Raw genomic sequence first — 19944 nt, 5'->3', positions numbered from 1 at the left:
ATATCAAAGCTTCTTTCTTGAGACCGCATTTTCATCAATCAAACAATCAATATATTCAATTCAATTTATTCAGTTCAATTTATTCAGTTAAATTTATTCAATTAAATTTATTCAGTTCAATTCAATTATTCAATTTCAATTAATTTATCAATATTCATCAATAAATCAAATTAATCATTTTGGATGACTCCTTGCATAAGCCCTTTCCCCAATGATGTCAGGACAGGTCCATCTATTGACTGAGATCGAAGCTCATCGGTCGTCACCTCTGGTTCATACCTCATGTCAATTGACGAATCACTGTTCTGTCCTAGGGTCATATCTGACCTATTTTTCCATTTTGCCTGGTCTTCACAAATTTTCTTTGCAACCACTAAAGGCAACTCATCCTTCATTCGTGAGACCGCCAAAATGGATGGCAGATATTAAAGTTCTTTGGGAAAAATATCTCATCATTTTTCTTTTAATAGTACCCAAATCTCTTGGCAATATAAATTTCGTAAAACTCCTGAAATAAGACTGTAAAATTCCTTCAATCATGCTAAATTTTGAAACTCCATCGCTTGTAACACCCAATTTATCCCATAGGGCTTGAAGGTTCTTTCCCAAGTTCATGCAATCATTCTGCATTTGAACCCTATGATATCATTCATAATAATCATCATGATTTTATAGTCATGGTCCTATCATAATCATCTATTTAAAACGAACATTTCCTTTATCACCACAGCTATGTGGTATAATCAACAATAGAATAAAACTGTACATAGCAACAGGCTACCTCATGGCCACTTAGTATACCTATTGACAATAAGTCATAACAATATCGAATAATCATTGAACAATTAAAAAAATCGCTTCCACTGCTCCAGCCGCAGCATTCGTCATTTTGTCTGCTCATCCGCGTGACCAAAACGAAATAAAGGGAGCTCAACCATTACACAGCGCTTTTAATGGCGCATGCCATAGGAACTCAACGCAATTACGACTCGGCCAGCAAACGAGCAAATTTGCAGGATGTTAACTGGAATTAGTCGTGAAAATATATCCAAAATACACAAAAAATACACACCCACAAAAATAAACAACAAAACCCAAACAAACCCAAGGTCGCCCCTCTTACACAGTAAATTACATCATTTCAGCATCGTATTGATTGCTGAAATATTCCAGGGTTTATACACACCTTAAAAGAGGTATGCGTGGTGTTGCCCCCTCCCACGTTTATTCCAGGGTTTATACACACCTTAAAAGAGGTATGCGTGGTGTTGCCCCCTCCCACTTTTAATTCCTCATTAAATTCCTCATTAAATTCCTCATTAAATTACTCATTAAATTACTCATTAAATTACTCATTAAATTACTCATTAAATTATTTATTAAATTACTCATTAAATTACTCATTAAGTTACTCATTAAATTACTCATTAAATTACTCATTAAATTACTCATTAAGTTACTCATTAAATTACTCATTAAATTACTTATTAAATTACTCATTAAATTACTCATTAAATTACTCATTAAATTACTCATTAACTTAACTTACATAGTTTCAGCATTGTATTGATTGCTGAAATATTCCAGGGTTTATACACACCTTAAAAGAGGTATGCGTGGTGTTGCCCCCTCCCACGTTTATTCCAGGGTTTATACACACCTTAAAAGAGGTATGCGTGGTGTTGCCCCCTCCCACTTTTAATTACTCATTACATCGTTTCAATTAAAAACATCGCTTCTACTGCTCCAGCCGCAGCATTCGTCACTTTGTCTGCTCATCCGCATGACCAAAACGAAATAAAGGGAGCTCAACCATTACACAGCGCTTTTAATGGCGCATGCCATAGGAACTCAACGCAATTTCGACTCGGCCAGAAAACGAGCAAATTTTTCAGGATGTTAACTGGAATTAGTCGTGAAAATATATCCAAAATACACAAAAATACACACCCACACAAATAAACAACATTTATTCCGTTCAACAGAACAAACATTTCCTATATCATGACATGCATGTCCTCAAAATTATATGACCAAGAGAAAAAGTAAAACTAATTAAAACTGCGGGCAGTGATGATCCGGGGACCATACCGCTCCATCCTGATTGGACGGGTGCGTGCTAGAGTCGTTAACAACGACAGTCCAGATCCGATTGTTCAAAATTTCAACTCAATCGATCGAAAAATGAACGCAGGGATGCATTTTAAAGGTGCAGTGGCACTAACTGAGTTGCCACGAATATGGCCACGAAATTGCCAATATGGCCATCACAAAATATTTTCCTTAATCAATTGGCTCATAGCATAACCAATCTGCAAGTATCTCATCCGAAGATGTATCTCTGAGGAATTTTAATTAAATAAGTCATTTATAAATCAACGAGTTAATTTATTAAATGATTAATCAATAAATCAAAATTTTCCTTGACAGCCACATCACTTGGTCAGTGTCATGTCCAAATATCAGCTTCCTTACTCAAAAGGTGCCTGAGTTAATGTAATGTAATTACTGTAATAAGATTACTGCAATTACTGTAATGATTACTGTAATTACTGTAATTACCGGAACTGTAATTACTGTAATTACCTCAGGTAATTACTGTAATGTAATTACTGTAATGTAATAAGAAATGTTATTAATTAAATAAGTACTTCATTAATCGCTAATAATTAAATAACTCGTGAATTCTTATCCGATTTACTTAACATTTGAGTGTCCCCAAAACGTTGGAGCAAAACGTCGCAACAACGAAAGTGAAACGTTGTAGCGACGTTGTGGACACGTCAGCAAAACCCAACATTTGAATGTTCCCAAAACGTTGGAGCAAAACGTTGCAACAACGAAAGTGAAATGTTGTGGCGACGTTGTGGAAACGTTAGCAAAACCCAACATTTGAATGTTCCCAAAACGTTGGAGCAAAACGTTGCAACAACGAAAGTGAAACGTTGTGGCGACGTTGTGGAAACGTTAGCAAAATCCAACATTTGAATGTTCCCAAAACGTTGGAGCAAAACGTTGCAACAACGAAAGTGAAACGTTGTAGCGACGTTGTGGACACGTCAGCAAAACCCAACATTTGAATGTTCCCAAAACGTTGGAGCAAAACGTTGCAACAACGAAAGTGAAACGTTGTAGCGACGTTGTGGACACGTTAGCAAAACCCAACATTTGAATGTTCCCAAAACGTTGGAGCAAAACGTTGCAACAACGAAAGTGAAACGTTGTGGCGACGTTGTGGAAACGTCAGCAAAACCCAACATTTAAATGTTCCCAAAACGTTGGAGCAAAACGTTGCAACAACGAAAGTGAAACGTTGTGGCGACGTTGTGGAAACGTCAGCAAAACCCAACATTTAAATGTTCCCAAAACGTTCCAACAACAAGTTCCAACAACAAGTTCCAACAACAAGTTCCAACAACAAGTTCCAACAACAAGTTCCAACAACAAGTTCCAACAAGTTCCAACAACAAGTTCCAACAACAAGTTCCAACAAGTTCCAACAACAAGTTCCAACAACAAGTTCCAACAGCAATTTCCAACAACAAGTTCCAACAACAAGTTCCAACAACAAGTTCCAACAACAAGTTCCAACAAGTTCCAACAACAAGTTCCAACAGCAAGTTCCAACAACAAGTTCCAACAAGTTCCAACAACAAGTTCCAACAGCAAGTTCCAACAACAAGTTCCAACAACAAGTTCCAACAACAAGTTCCAACAGCAAGTTCCAACAACAAGTTCCAACAACAAGTTCCAACAACAAGTTCCAACAAGTTCCAACAACAAGTTCCAACAACAAGTTCCAACAACAAGTTCAACTTAGGTTGAGGTTGAGGGTTCACACAAACTGGTTAACCAAATAATACAGAATTATTATTATTATTATTATTATTTTTCAAAAGCACTTGTTCACCAATTTCCCCAAATTTCAGCTTCCTAGCTCAAAGGATGGCTAAGATATCGCCCAGTCGACCAAACACACAACTAGAACGACGCTCAGTAGAGAGCATATCTCCGCCTTGGTGAACAGTTTATGTTTTGTATCCCACTGATAGGCCGGATCTGGATTCGGACCTGAACCAAAATGTAATCGGCGTGTTCATGTCACCTCCTCAACTCATCCACCAGGTTCATTCACTCATCCATAACTTTTTTTAATATATGAATAATATTAAAATAATAACATTAATAAGTATATTATGTTAAATATAATGTATATCGCTTTTCACCCGATCTCTTGATGGTGAAGAATCACTTTAAACAATTCTCGTAGCCGGATTCGCACCTGGGTCTTCACCAAAATCCAATCATTTCGTCCATGTCACCCATGCTATCTGTCTGACAAATTTCGTCAAAAAAACAACAGCACTGGTTTTGTTTCCTGGAAGCTTCCTGCAAAACGCTTTGCTTCTCGCAAAACGTCCGCCAATGGGAACTAAAGGGAGGGAGAAGGAGCGGGAGCAAGAGACAGGTAGCCGGAATGGAAATGAGGGACAATGAGGGCCAGTGAGGGAGTGTCGGTATGCAATTTTCATCCAATCGCCATCTTTCACAATAATTCTGGACCGGTATGAGATGGGGTTGTCTGTCATGAATTTATTTGTTGATCGAACGAGTTTTAGGTGTTTTAGAAAATGGCGGGAAAACTTGTACCCACGGCTTTGGTCCTACACAATTTCGTTTTTTTTTTTTTGTTTTTTTTTTTTCCCCAGTGCTAAACAAATGTACCGGCCTTACAAGACTTGGAAGCAAATGGTCGCATGGTGCACTCATGCCCCGTTTGCCCCCAGGTCACAGTAAGGCCCTTAATGACCAGCGCCGACCTGGTGCATTTTATTTAGACAGCGCAAAAAATACGTATTTACAGAAATCATTTAGAAAAACACGAATAATAGCTACAATCGTTTATCGAAGTACCATTCGTGACTTCATTACGCCACCTATATCGCGGCATCGGTGCGCAAGGAAGCCCCAGACCACCTCCTCCACCATGTATGTACAAAACTATTCCCAGGTTCGGAAATCATACTGGACAAAAACAAGACACACTTACCTTTTAAAGACTTGTTTGTGTCCAATTGATGCCAGCGGTGCCTCCATATTGTCGTGGAAGTGAGGTGGGTGAGACTCAAGACGCCAATGGTCGGAAACAGGTTTTACAAAAGGTCACAACTTTATTAACTGGTTATTCACTTCATTCCATTACCAAATAATACCGTTTAACTCAATGGACCAGGTTAACTCTATCCGCATAGTCCCTCTTTCGTGGCTGCAGCGCCGAACCCGTGGTACGCATTCATTCCGTCGGGCAGGGCTTCTCGTGGCAAGTGCTCTCTGACTCCAAGTCTCTTCCGTTTATATGGGCAAGCTTCTGTTAATCCTCTGTCCGCTGAAATCGTAATCCCTTCTCCGCTGTTTCTAATCCGTTACTCGGTCGCCTCACTGGCACCAGCTCGCTCCCCTCCTGCTGCGAGTTCCATTTACCAAACAATAGGGGGGTGCTCCAGCCTGGGGCTGTGACCAGGTGGACAAGAGATTACCATGTTCGGGCACATTCCTGACACTCATTTACGAACTCGTCTTTCACAGAGGTTGCAGGTAAAATGTATCTGCTTCGTTACTAGTCCCAATCAATGAGTTACATTTCCACACAGGTATGAAAGATTTGCACCGAAAATCTTCCTCGGGACACACGATACGTACAACACCATAAAATAAATACAGTTATAACGAAAATACAAATGGGAACAATTACTTAACTTCGATTTCGATGGAGAGCGTAGACAGCTGCGAATAAACGAAACCTCGCCGGCAAGACCGGAAGCGGAGGTCAATTTCTTTCTTTCTTTCTTTTCTTTCTTTTTTTTTCTTTCTTTCTTTTCAATTTCTTTCTTTCTTTCTTTTCTTTCTTTTCATTTCTTTCACCAAGCCCAATTTCACCAATAAGCCTGTGTAAGGATCAGTTGCTCTGTGTCTATCTCCCTGTATATTACCTTCATTTCTTTTCTTCCTTTAGTCTTGTGTAAATAATAATAAATATTTGTTCTTCCTACCTTTGCCTTCTTCTTCATGCTCGTCCGATCGTCCCTGTCTTTTACCCATTGAACACCTGCGGCACGATTTGGCCAACGCTCAAAATCGGGTTAGTCCTTGTTAACGGCCCGAACTCCGGGTTGCTAAAAACTGCTCGGCAATTAGTCCATCTAAAACCGGGGTTTGAGCGGTACTTGTCTCCCTGTTCTGCGGAGGGACGGATAAAGGTATTCGGGATAAACCCTGGACCCATAACCCTGATCCGTTCCATCCCGCGGGAGAGCATTACAAGTACCAGGAGCGAAGACGGTCAGCTTAACAAGACAAGGGGCTAACCACATCTTGCTAAGGGGAGAGCCGTCGTCCGATTCCGTAACAATTGGTAACAATTGGCCCCTGTTGACAATTGGCCCCTGTTATCAATAGCAATTGTTACCAATATCTTCCTTTCACCAAGGAATTTCTTTCTTTTCAGCCATTCCTTGGTGGATTTACTGGTATGTTTAGGGTCATTGTCATGTTGCAAGGTCCACCTTCGGTTGAGCTTCAATTTTCCGACAGATGGCCTCACATTATCCTCAAGCACCCTCTGGTACAATGAAGAATTCATAGTGGATTATATGATGGTGAGCTGCCAAGGCCCTGATGCAGCAAAGCTGCCCCAAACCATAATATTTCCACCACCATGCTTTACAGTTGGTATCAGGTTCTTGTGGCCAAATGTTGTCTTTGGTTTTCGCCAAACATGTCTTCTGGTACTGTGGCCAAATAGCTCTACCGTTGGCTCATCTGTCCAGAGCACATTGTTCCAGAAGTGCTCGTCTTTGCCTAGGTGTTCATTGGCAAACTTTAGTCTTGTCCTGATGTTCTTTCTGGACAGCAAAGGTTTCCTCCTGGCACACCTCCCATGTAGATGAAATTTGTGCAGCCTCTTTCTAATGGTAGACTCGTGCACTTTGACATGAACAGTGGCAAGAGCTACCTGTAGGTCCCGTGATGACATTCTGGGGTTCTTAAGAGACTTCTTTCAGCATCTTGCGGTCTGCTCTCAGGCTGAACGTGCTGGGGTGGCCTGGCCTGAACAAGTTGGCAGTTGTTTGGAATCTTCTCCACTTGTAGATGATCTTCCGGACAGTCGAATGATTGATTTCAAATTGTTTGGAGATCTTTTTAAATCCCTTCCCAGACTCGTAGACATCTATAACCTTCTTTCTGAAGGTCTCAGAGAGCTCTTTTGATCTAGGCATGGTGACGCCACACACTTCAACAACAAAGAGCAAACCAAACTAAATGTCTGAGGTTTAACTAAGACAGGTTCCTCCAAGATCCTCTCTAACGATGTTCTAATCATTTGCACCTGAGCTGGTGCACCTGATTCTAATTTTAGGTATTTGAAGTGGTGATAAATGTAGGGGTGTCTTTTTCCACGTGCGAAATTTGCATTTATGTTTATTTAAATTATACAATGGACTACATAATGTAAATGTTTCATGATATTTGTTATATTATATCACCTTTATCTATCAATATTGTTGAAATGAAGATCAAATAGCTGTATGTTGAAATATGTTGAAAAAGTCAAAACTTTACATGGGGTGTACTTACTTTTTCACGTGACTGTACATATGTGAAACAACGGAAAGAAACAAAACAAGGATGGTTTTACATGGTAATTTCACCTCCAGTGCTGCAGGAAGCGGTGAGCACGCGGGATATTGAACTGCTGCAGCATGTACTGCATTACCGTGATTTCCAGCGAATGAGTCGCCGCCTCGCTGGAATACCAGAACTGATGAAGACATTGCGGAAGGTGCAATGTTATGTCCAAAAATTTATCTCCGATGCCGTACTTGATTATTACCAAGATTATTGATCCCCATCGGTCATGTTAGCCCTCAGCGCCTGACATGTGCTCCACATTTCTCCCAATGGTCTCATTTACCATATTTATTCCGAAAACCCTCATGCACTTCATTTGAAAATTTGAATTGCCAATTGGGTAATGTTATCTGTTGCCTTAAGGTGAGGATGGATAATGTGACAATGTAGACATAGTAAAGGATATTTAAAGGCCAGTATCAGATTGCCCATTCAAAAATGGTGGAATTGAATTATTCCTTTTTTTATCAGACTTACTACCCCAGGTAGCAGCATTCAGTAAATACTGAGCTGCCTTTAAATGTCCTGAGGTAGGTTTATATTAACACTCTCTATTCCTATCTTTTACAATGTCTGTTAACAACGAATTCCACAATGCACAGGCAGTGGGAAGAAAGGATCATTGATACGATGCAATTCGAAAGCTTGGCATTCTGACTGCCATCCGATGCTTGATAAAGCTTACTGGTCTTGTTCGGATTCTTAAGTGTGGCTTAATATAACTAGCAACGGTACCCGCCCTATGGGGGGCTGCTTCAATTGGGAGGCCCAAAGGAAAAGGCAAAATATCGGAAATTGAAGGTTTTTTTAAATTTTAAACAATTTATACAAACATCCGTTAAATCATATCACACGCAAATCATCAAAATCTAAACAGTATTTGTAGAATTTCAATAAAAGCCACATCACTGTTCATATCGGTAAATATTATTCCATCGCGTTTGGAAATAGTGGAAAATTGGAAAATTAGAAGGAAAAAAATGGGAAAACAATCCAGCCTATTTTACTCCAGGGGGTCCCAGGATTACCCACCCAAAATTTCGTCGCGATCGGTTCAGCCGTTTTTGCGAGACGGCTGGTGAATTTGGACAGACATTTGGTGAATTATAGTAAGATGAAGGACTGGAGAATCACAGTCTCTAACTAGAACGCCACTCAGTAGAGCGTATACTCCCACCGTGGGTGGCCGCTGCTGAGCCCTATCTTCCAATGGTAAAAAAATCCTTCAAAAAATTCCTGGATCCGGAATAATATCCTGAGCTTCACCAAAAACTAATCAATTCTTCCTTATCCCAAGGGCAATCATCCCACCAACTTTCATCCAAATTCGTTCAGAACTTTTCCAGATATCTTGTTCACAAACATACGAGCACACACACACACACACACGGACACGATCGAATGCATTTCTCCCTGGCGGGAGTAAAAATGAGTGTCGATTCCAACCACGTGGCGATGATGAAGCGACTTTAGGTTATCGTTTGAAATCGTATATGTTAAAAACGCAATGAAGCTGTCTGTGTGCGTCTGAAGCCTTCCTGTCAAAACCGATTGACTGGACATCTGGCCTGACCCCACCTACCGTTTTAATTTGGAAAATTATTCATCTGCCAAGTTGATGCTATTATGGTAAGCTTAAAGATGTCTTTGGAAGTCTCATATTCACAAATGACATAACTATAACTTTTCTGTTCAATGAAAAACAACCACAACGACTGTTAGAGAATCATCAAATATCCAACTAGAACGGCACTCAGTAGAGAGCAAACCTCCACCTGGTTGGCCATATTACTCAATGGTGAAGAATCACTTAAAAAGATTATACTAGCCGGATCCAGATCCGGATCTTCGCCAAAATTGAATCGAATCTTCCTTGTCCCACACACAACCTGTCCAACAAGTTTCGTCCAAATCCGTCCACAACTTTTTGAGATATCCTGCTATGCATCGTTTTTGGCCCTATCACTCAATGGTGAAGTCACTTAAAAAATTCTCGTAGCCGGATCCGAATCCGGATCTTCACCAAAATCTAATCATTTCGTCCTTGTGGCATACGCTACATCTCTGCCAAATTTCGTCCGAATCCGTCCACAACTTTTTGAGATATTTTGTTCACAAACAAACAAACGGAGGACAAACGGCCAGACAGGGGTGAAAACATAACCTCCATCCATCTTTGGTGGCGGAGGTAAAGATGGCAGCTGTTGGACGTCTAAATATCTAAATATTACAGAAAGCGTCACAGGCCTTGTGAAGGCAGTAGGCTTCAGTCTTCAGGCGTATATGCCTCATGTTCCAATACAACATCCAAATAAAGAGATGAGGTTTTTGTGCGTAATTTCGGTTTTAGCCCGAGTTGTCAAGGCTGAATCATGTTAAAATACAGAAGGGTCGCCCGTCATCATCAACTGATGAAAATTTGCACTGAAGACAATGGAGCGTGCAAGTAAGTCATTTGTTTTCTTATGAAAATAAAATAAACGTGCTTCGTTTTATATGTTTTATCATAACATAAGCACTTTCAATCATTTTTATTCAATTCACGTACACACCAAACAAACACTTCCTTGTGTATAAAATCACGAAAGTAAGTAAGAAATTGTCTGCAACGTGCAAATGAAAAATTCGAAATACATTATACAGTAAGTTCTCTTACAACATTGGTCTAACAACATCGTGACGTTTCCATGTAACGTCGTCGGTTCCTGTCAGTGTGCCACATTTTTAGACTTTCTTCCATCCGGCACAGAATTAGGAACTACTTGTGTCGGCGGAACAGCATCCTCGGCGGTTGGTACAGTATACAGTATACACTGTACATGTAATGATGTGAAGTGGTAAGAGACGGGAGAACACATCCCTTAACTGACACCATTTTACTTTTTGCTCAGCATCCACCCGGTGTATTTACGCTCTTTTTTGTGAAGTGAATTTCCGCTAAACATCACGACATAGAGGCAGTGGGGGGAGTGCATCGTGTTCCATCATCCTCCTCGCAATAGCCTACCCCTCCCCCCACCATTTTCCCCGCACACTCTACCTCCACAAGCTTCATCCACGACCATCGTCGTTGAGTACAGTACATGTTACTTTTTTTGTTATTTATTAATGCTTTTATTTCTTTCTTTCTTTGTTTGTTCGGTATTTTATTTTATGATTGGTAAAAAGCCCGGCAAAAATGACGGGTGGGAACAGTTGTTTTTTTTTTTCGACAGTGCAGCCTCGTGAGCGTGCCAAAGTCTGAAGCCTTGGCCTAGTGTCAGGTGTGTTTATATCTTCTTTATTTATTAGACATCCTGCAGACGGAAATGAACGCGTTTTACTCTGCGCTCGTTGCGCATCAAGTGCAGCGAATTTCACGTCCCTGCGCCTTAGATTTATTTTTATTAAAAAAAAACGCTTCTGTACACCGCCCTTGACGCTCTGTTTGCAAGCCACCGTCTACAATTCCAATAGAAGAGACATAATTACTCTTTTATGGAAAATATTTTTTGAGTTTATTTTATCCTCAAAAATAGACTGTTGTGAACACACATTGGTGTGAAAAGATTGGCCTTTAAAACCTATCCTTATGAAGGTGGGCAGACATCTGTACAAAGACAGAAACACACAAACTGACATTGTGTGTTATATGGTAGATTAGGATGTTATTGAATGTAGATGTACAATAATTCCCAGAATTACAATACAGCCCACTGAGGGGTCCATCCCATTTGTTTGGCAATGACATTAGTTCTCAGTACCGCTGGTATTTAGCATGACGAGAAATAAGGCTCAAGGTCAAACTTTGCAAAGGGTTTCAGTGTACTTGCATGATTCAGTTTTCACACATGGTCAACTACGTGTTGTTGCTTCCCGCGGAATCCAATCACATCACCTGCAAAGCACAGACGTATATTACGTGTGCAACAACAATTTACAGCTTGCAGAGAAGATAGCTCGTCAAATCTTCGCGAAGGACACCATGGGGTCTTTAACGTCCACCAAGTAATGCCGGCAGATTGGACGCCCAGTTTAGCGTCCATCCAAGAGAAGGCAGACACATTGATGCCTCGCCTGAATGCAAAACACCATGACAGATTCAAGAGCTGCTTCTCCTTTGAATTGCAATAGCTTTCTTATTTGAGGAGAGGCGATCCATCGAAGGTAAGATGAACTCGATTTGTCGAACTAGATTGTCGAACGAGCATCACGCCTCAGCTGCCACGATTTCTTATTTCTGGTTCACAATAAGTCTCATTATTCTTAAAGCAAGGACGGTGTTAAACGAGGCTTCCTGCCGAGACGCATCAATTTCTGTCCGTTGCGACTTTGGTGGTAAATTTAGCAGTCGCATCACTGGAAGATAATGTGAGTTGTTGAGTTGTTTTTGAGTTTTCAAAAAAAGCATTACCAAGAGTAAAATAACATTCCATGAATAATAACCCTCTGTCAAGTGCTTAAGCACTCAGCCCTCTTGTCCCCGGAGGAGGGCCATCAATAAACATACCTGGCCCTAACCGTAATGAGCAAAGGCTGGACTCTGACCTGCAAAAACTACTTTTAAATTCCCTTTGACATCAAATGGACTTGGAATCTCTCCAGCAACATAAACAATATGCTATTGATGTTACCTAGCTGATTTAAAACCAACATGGGAGGGATGAGGTTAGTAGTTGAAATCTAATTATAAACGATCGATTACATTTCAATATTTCATGAAAGAGTAAAGCAACGTTTGTCCTTAGTCTTCCAGAATGTCCGCCCCTGGGTACGTGCCTACGTTGTCAACCTCAAGTCTATCCATGCTTCGTGAAACCAGATTTATTTTTTTTGGTGTACTACAATGGTTTGTGATGTGACCGCATTGTCTTTAAACGACAACCCAGGAAATGGGAGATTTATATCATGGATTACCCACAATGCCAAGGCTTGCAGTCACGGCTGAGCTATTATAAAAACAAAACAAAGCCAAATTCAGATATTTTCAGCGTTTTCTCACATGCGCTCGGAAGACAGTTTGTTGTGACAAATCACGACACACAACATCCAACTTTCTAAAGATCTGCTGAAGCAATCCATCATGCAGTTTTAGAGTGACCACGGTTCAAGGCCACCTTTCAAGGTCTGTACGTCAGCGTAAAGGTTTAATCGATCACGTTTATTGCAACTGACGGCATTTCAAAGGTCACTGGATGGGCGGCAGTCATGTTCAGGTTTATGCAGATGATCCTATATGCAGATGTAGACATTGTAGAAGCATCCGCAAAAAATTGCTTTCGATTTACTCCAATAATGGCCTCCATTATACCATTCACCAAATATTGGTAATGACTTTATAAGTTTTTACAGCTTAAAATTTTCAGTGGGAAATGTACCTTCATAGTTTCATTTTTGGTATACAGAGTCAAGGCTCATGGGAGATCTAAAACACTGAATGGGTCAGAATGCAAAGGAACAACAAGAACAGCAGAGAGAGAGAGAGAGAGAGAGAGAGAGAGAGAGAGAGAGAGAATGAGGGGGTACAACGAGAGAGAGAATGAGAGAAAGAGAGAAAGAGAGAAAGAGAGAAAGAGAGAAAGAGAGAAAGAGAAAGAGAGTGAGCGAGGGGGTACAACGAGAGAGAGAGGAGAGAGGAGAGAGGAGAGAGGGAGAGAGAAGAGAGAAGAGAGAGACTTGACTTTTATGTGCTTTTATTATAAAAGTATCAAAACACACATGGAAGAACACCGCAAAATTTTTACAAGAAAAAGAAAGTTGTACAAGCAAAAAGGATGTATATACATGTATATGTGGACATTGAGCGTAAGTATAATTTACAAAAACAAACTCAACACCTCATCTGTAAAACAATCGTCGTTCACACTGCCGAAACTTATCCGGGCCGACACGATTCCTTTAAAGCAAAACAGCACATTTTCATCTCTGCCACTCAGTTTGCTCTTCCTAGTTTTATATATTGCGAGTTTAGCAATTCCGCACAGAAAATTCAAGAGAGGGACCGGTCTTGGGTCTTGCTCTTGGTGCTCCTTTCAATGCCATACACAAAAATTGCAACAGAAAAAACAAACTTAAATTTATAAAAGAACTGTTGGAGGAAACAAAAAAGGGGTACCAATCTCTTACATTTCACGAAAGCATGGGTCACATTTTCAGCCTCTTCACAAAAAGGACAAACATTCAGTATAGCAGGATCAAACTTATTAAGTAAGTATTTGGTGACCAGGGCCTGATGAACTAGTCTCCAATTTAAGTCTCCGGTTCGACCTAAAGTTGGAGACCTATACATCTCTTTCCACACTGGAGATAGGAACGAACTAGCCGGAATGATCTCATCCCACCGATTTTTTAAAGGTTTTGTGAAACCCGGTATAAGCACCTCTTGGCATATCCCATAAATAACTTTTTTTCCCATCACATGGAACACACCGCAACCATCTGACTTTGAGAAGACACACTGTTGTTTTTTTGAGGTGACTTGGAGCTCGGGGAAATAGCGACGAGAGTCCACCACTTCATCTGCCCCAGTCCACCCGATATTTAATTCCCTGAAAGTTTTAATCACAACTCTCAAAACTTTGTCCACCATTCTAGATGACCGAACCCCCACTTTTGATGTGAGAGAACTGGTGGATAACCAACCATTTATGGAAGGCTTCATCAGGTCTCGCACTCTGTTTATTCCATTACAGGTGAAGCAATGCATAAATGACCTGGAGGTTGAAATTTCAGGGAATAAAGGATTCAGGACCAATGGCTCATGCATATTTTTTTTTGCATCGTAGGACACCTCTAATCGTTGTATTCCAAGGACTTGCCAGGCATTCAGAAGGCTCTGATGAAACTCGGGGAGCAGAGTCGTGTTGACATGCTGCAGGTCCATGAGGAAGAGCTCTCGGTCATACTTCAACCCATCTGCTTCCTGCAGCCAAGCGTTTGTGAGAGGCCGCCACGGGACACACTCACCATACAATAAACGCTTTATCGTCAACATGCGGAAAGCCATTATCCGACTCGGAACATGTATCAAGCTTTGGCCACCTGCATTTCGGGGTCTGCACACCGTGTCTGGTCCAAGCCAATGATGGCCTCCCCAGAAAAACTGAGTTAGAACCCTCTGAATGCCTGTGACCAAGTATCTCGGAGGTTGGAGGGGGATAACTTTATGCCAAATAAAAGGAACCACCAGGTTATTTATTATTGTCACCCTTGCCTTAAGCGATAGAAGGTGGTGCAACCGTTTCCATCTAGCCAGTTTCTGCTTAATTCTTTCCAAGAAACCCTCCCAATTTTTTTGTTCATATGCTTGGACTCCGAGAAATAACCCTAAATATTTAAACCCCTCTTTGTTCCACTGCATTCCTCCTGGTAACACAGGCAGAGCTGAGGAAGGTGGACTGGGGCCCACCCATAAGGCAACACTTTTGTTCCAATTTACTTTTGCCGTGGAGGCGAGCTCAAACTGGGACAGACATCGAAAGACCTCACCCACATCATTTTGGCTGGAAACAGCAACACAAATGTCATCCGCATAAGCTGAAGTAACCATTTTGTGTTTTTTTGTTAAGGAGACTCCTTCCACTGAGTTTCGGAGCAAAGCTAGTAAAGGTTCGACCGAGAGACTGTATAGCATTCCTGAAAGCGGGCAGCCCTGACGGATGCCTCGCTGAAAGGGAAAAGGGCAACATAAGCTGTTGTTTACCTTCAACAGACAGGATGCATTTTCATACAACAACTTAACATAGGAAACAAAATTTTGTCCAAAACCAGCTCTCCTTAGTATAGCAAACAAAAAAGAATGGTCAACACTGTCAAAAGCTTTTTCTTGATCTAAAAGAACCAAACCAAAACCATGAGATGTAGTACGACCGAGACTGATCAAGTCTCTCACCAAAAAAATGTTATCGTAAATAGAACGCTCAGGAACACAATAAGACTGATCAATATCAATCAAAAGGGGGATGACTTCCTTTAGACGTATCGCGAGCGCCTTCGACAATATTTTATAGTCCGTATTTAGGAGTGACACAGGCCGCCAATTTGTGACGTCTTGCAAGTTCCCTTTTTTTGGAAGGACACACAAAACTGACCTCCGGCAACTTAGTGGCAATTCACCTTGTTCAAGGCTATCATGAAAGATGTCAAGTAGAGTAGGGCCTAGGATGTCCCAAAAGGCCTTGTAAAATTCAACTGGGAGGCCGTCAAGTCCAGGGGCTTTCCCATCTTGAATTCCTTTAAGAGCAGCAGTAAGTTCTCCGAGAGAGATGCCAGGCTCCAGTTGCTGTTGCTGGTCTTCAGACAGAGATGGGAGCAGTTCAAACATCCCGTTTCTGTTTTCCTGGTTCACAGTTCTCAAGGCAAACAGCTTTGAATAAAAGTTTCGTAATTCATCCTTGATGTCACTTTGAGAAGACAGAAGCGCACCGGCAGAAGAGCGCAAAGCGTGAATTTGTTGAGGGATCTTGGCTGTCTTTTCCAAGTTGAAAAAGTCTTTGTTTGGTTTGTCAAGTTGGATATTATCCATTCGCAGTCGGACGAAAGCACCAGATGCACGCTCTCTCACCATTTCAGCCAGTAGTGTTCTTTTCTCTGACAACTGCTGGACATTTTCATTGGACATTCCAGATTTCTGCTCACAATAAAGTATAGCGTTTTTTAAGGCAGTTATCACACCGAGTGTGTTACAGGTATTATAACGACAGTATTGCTGGCAAAAACACTTAATTTGGGATTTTGTGCAATCCCACCATTGCCTTAAATTTAGGTAGGAAAACTTTTGCATTTCACATTCCTTCCATACCATTCTGAATGCTTCTTTGAAATGCTCACTTTGTAAAAGTTTGACATTGAAAGTCCAATATGCACTTCTACACACGTGATGAAGTAAGCCACATACAACAACAACCATGTGATGATCAGAAAAACCAGATGGCCTTATATAAGAATTCTTGACAAGATTTACCTTATCATGGTTAACATAAATTCTATCCAAACGAGCCATTGTCAAAAGATTTCTTGCGGCACAAACCCACGTGTACTGCCGGATGTTAGGGTTCTGCACCCGTCACACATCCACAAGTTGAAATTTTTTAATGAGCTGTGCCAAAGGCCTTGCACTCGGTGGATGAGGCTCAGGAGTGTTTCTATCAAGTTGTGGGTTGAGGGTACAGTTGTAGTCTCCCCCCAAGCAAACCAACATGGACAGGTCAATAGTGCTTAAAAAACCTGCTAACTTGTGAAGAAAAGCACTTCTTGCAGAGTTAGCACTAGGGCAGTATACATTAGTCGTGCAAATCTTTTGGTTACCGCTGACAAACTCCACAGATAGTAAATGGCCCTTGCAAATTTCTCTACATCTGATCTCCGACGGCTGGAGTCTAGGATGTAAGACTACTGCAACACCAGCCTTGGCATCAACGAAAGCACTGGAGAAAAAGTGACAACCTTTAAAGATATTACGCCACTCAACCTCAGAAGACTGATTTGCATGCGTCTCTTGTAACATCAGCACATCAATTTTTTCATTCTGAAACATTTGAAACACTTTTTTTTCTTTTTTTTCTCTTTTTTTTTTTTTTTTCTTTTTTGTATACAAGATCGAGGCTCGTGAAAGAGCGAACATTTATCACACAGAAAGACAAACCGACAAACCGACACATAACCGACAAACCGACACATAAAACAAATAACATCGGGAGCGGTAGACAAGATGGGGAGAGAGGGGGAAGGACACAAACACAACATTTGAGAGCAGGAACCGAGAGACATGGAGACATCGAGAGATCTGTGGGAGGGAGAGGGCTTTGGGGGGGAGGCATGGGAAAGGGGGTGTTTGCAACGCCTGGAGGACACCTGGAGGCGACGCACACAACTGCGACCACCGTTGATGTTTAAGGATGCTACTTTTATCTCCACTCTGTTAACTATTCATAAAGTTCCTTGCCCGCTCGAGTTACACATTTTCTTAGCCTCTGGAATTGAGGTTCTGACATGTTAACCTGATAAGGTTCACGAATCATGTTCTTTGCAGTCAAAATAAAATCATGCAGATTCGGAAAGTAGTCTTTGATTTTTACATGTCTTTTCCTGAACGTTTCTTCAAGGAACTTGATAACATTTTCTTGAGAAACCATGGTGATGGTATTGTCATCACACGCCTCACTCTCTTGAGCACTTGAAGCACTAAAGAGTGGAGTAGAAGAGGTTTCATCAGAATCAAGTGCTTCATCTTGATCTGCATCTTTTCCTCCTATTTGCTGAACACTTAGTTTTGGAAACAGCAATTCTACAGGGTCAAGGACCTCCGCACTCTTTGCAGACCCTTCCAGATTTACCATATCCCCTGTGGCTATGAGTATGTCCCCCACCTCATCATCCCTTTCATTTTTATCTGTCAGGGAAGGGTTAACGTTATCCTCACAGTCGCAAGGACTTTCCCCTTTATCTATTTTTTCCTCACTAGCAGATCCAGCTGCTAACTCGTCTGAGCGAGTTTGGTTATCAGGACAAGGACTTACCACATCCTGAGAGGATCGACTATTTTCCGGGTCATACTCAATCTCAGCAAGTGGTGCCAGCGAATCTTCCTCATGTACACACACTTCCGGTACCATCTCCATTACCGCCAAGGAGTTTCCGGTGTAGGCCTCACCCTGGAGGTCCTGCGAGCCTGACACGATCTGAATCTTATTTTGTTTTTCTTCGGAATCACAGGATTCATCACTTGAACGCTTCTGACCTTTTTTCCTGGTGTCCGCTACCGATACTTCCATGGTATCGTCCGCACTGTCGTGTACCGTGGACGAAATGAGAGAGGGTTCAACCACTTTCATTCCCACCTTAGATGGAGGAGCGGGGTTAGTCACCTCACGTTCTACAATCTACATCTATCACTTCCCCCCGCACCCCCCCCGGTGGGGGTGGTCGGGTCTGGTGCTTCGCTCACCGCAGTCGGTGCGGTGGGTGGATTAACCACTCGATCCGCCTCCTCCCCTTCATTGCGCGGTGAAGAGGAGTCGCTCCTCACCAATCCTCCGCGTTCCTGCGGTGTAACCGCATTGGGGCAGGCACTCCTCACATGCCCGTAAGCCCCACACTCGAAACACGTCATAGCCTCCGAGGAGGCATACATTTTGTATTCAAAGCCGTTGATTTTCACACTCAACACGACATTGAGCGTTTTTACATTTGCAGGCAGTATTATGTACACCACTCTCTTAAAGGACATGACATGTTTGAATCGATCGCAAACATTTCGCATCGGCACCATCGAAATCCTCGATACGACCTTACCGAACTTGTTTAATTGTTCACGTAACTCCTCATTTCTAATAAATGGCGGGATATTACTGATGTTAATCTTTACCGTCGGGGCTTGTAAAGCGAACACAGAGAGGAACGTGTTCGGTTCAATGAACAAGCCTTGTTCGACTACACTCGCTACCATGTGCTCCTCGTAGTGTAGCAGCATAGCAAACCTGTTGTGCATTTTGTGATACAAGCACCAAATTTGGCACAAATGTACATTAATATGTTGCGAACATTTTCAGATATTGGGCCACTTGAAATTCCGTAATTTTTTTTTTCAAATTTTTTCAAATTTCGTAATTTCAAATTTTTCGGGTGACACCGTCACAATTTCGGTCTTCGAGGCCGGCCGATATAGTGGGGCGGCTTAGCCCAAATATTCAAAAGAATTGTGCATTTTGTGATACAAGCACCAAATTTGGCACAAATGTACATTAATATGTTGCGAACATTGTGTGGTCAGCAATGAAGACGAGAGTCTGAATTACATGTATGCAAAAGACCTTGTGAACCAGTGAAGCATGAATGAAGCATGAAGCATGTAAGCATGAATTAAATCTAGGGCATGATATAATTTCCATGATGTTTACCTCTACACTCAATGGTGGAAGGAGGTAATGTTTTGATCCCAGCTTGTCTGTATGTCTGTTTGTCTGTTAGTCCACAAAATTCCAGACAAAGCTTGTAGTAGTGGTAGTTGTAGTGGTAGTGGTGATAACAGAAATTGTTATATAGAACTGAACTTATATTATTATTATATGCAGAAAATAACTTCATTTCTATATGTCCTGCAGTGGACAGGTTAATTGGTTTATGCACTGAAGGGGTCACCCTGGTGTGCACTGCTGTGTTCTGCCTCACTGAGTTGTTCAGGTATGATGTACTCAGCACAAGCTTTCGGTCGGCCCGGAGGTGGGGGTGCGGGGCCTGTCACGGAACGTCAAAACAAACGGCCTGCCGGGGCCGCCC

The 19944-nt window shown here is 41.6% G+C and overlaps 1 protein-coding gene across 1 annotated transcript in view; it reads left to right on the top strand.

Annotated features, from left to right (window-relative positions):
* Positions 1-19944, top strand: part of LOC137439660 (ankyrin repeat domain-containing protein 13B) — a 225624-nt gene that overhangs the window by 114075 nt on the left and 91605 nt on the right. Inside the window, exon 3 of the mRNA XM_078768289.1 lies at positions 7716-7840. Coding sequence (XP_078624415.1) covers positions 7716-7840 — 125 coding nt within the window. The remainder of the gene's footprint in view (positions 1-7715; positions 7841-19944) is intronic.

Source organism: Myxine glutinosa, chromosome 14 (assembly GCF_964187855.1).
Source record: "Myxine glutinosa chromosome 14, kmMyxGlut1.1, whole genome shotgun sequence".
Lineage (NCBI taxonomy): Eukaryota > Metazoa > Chordata > Myxini > Myxiniformes > Myxinidae > Myxine > Myxine glutinosa.
The sequence above is the reverse complement of the archived record's forward strand: the minus strand, read 5'-3'. Positions and strand labels throughout refer to the sequence as shown.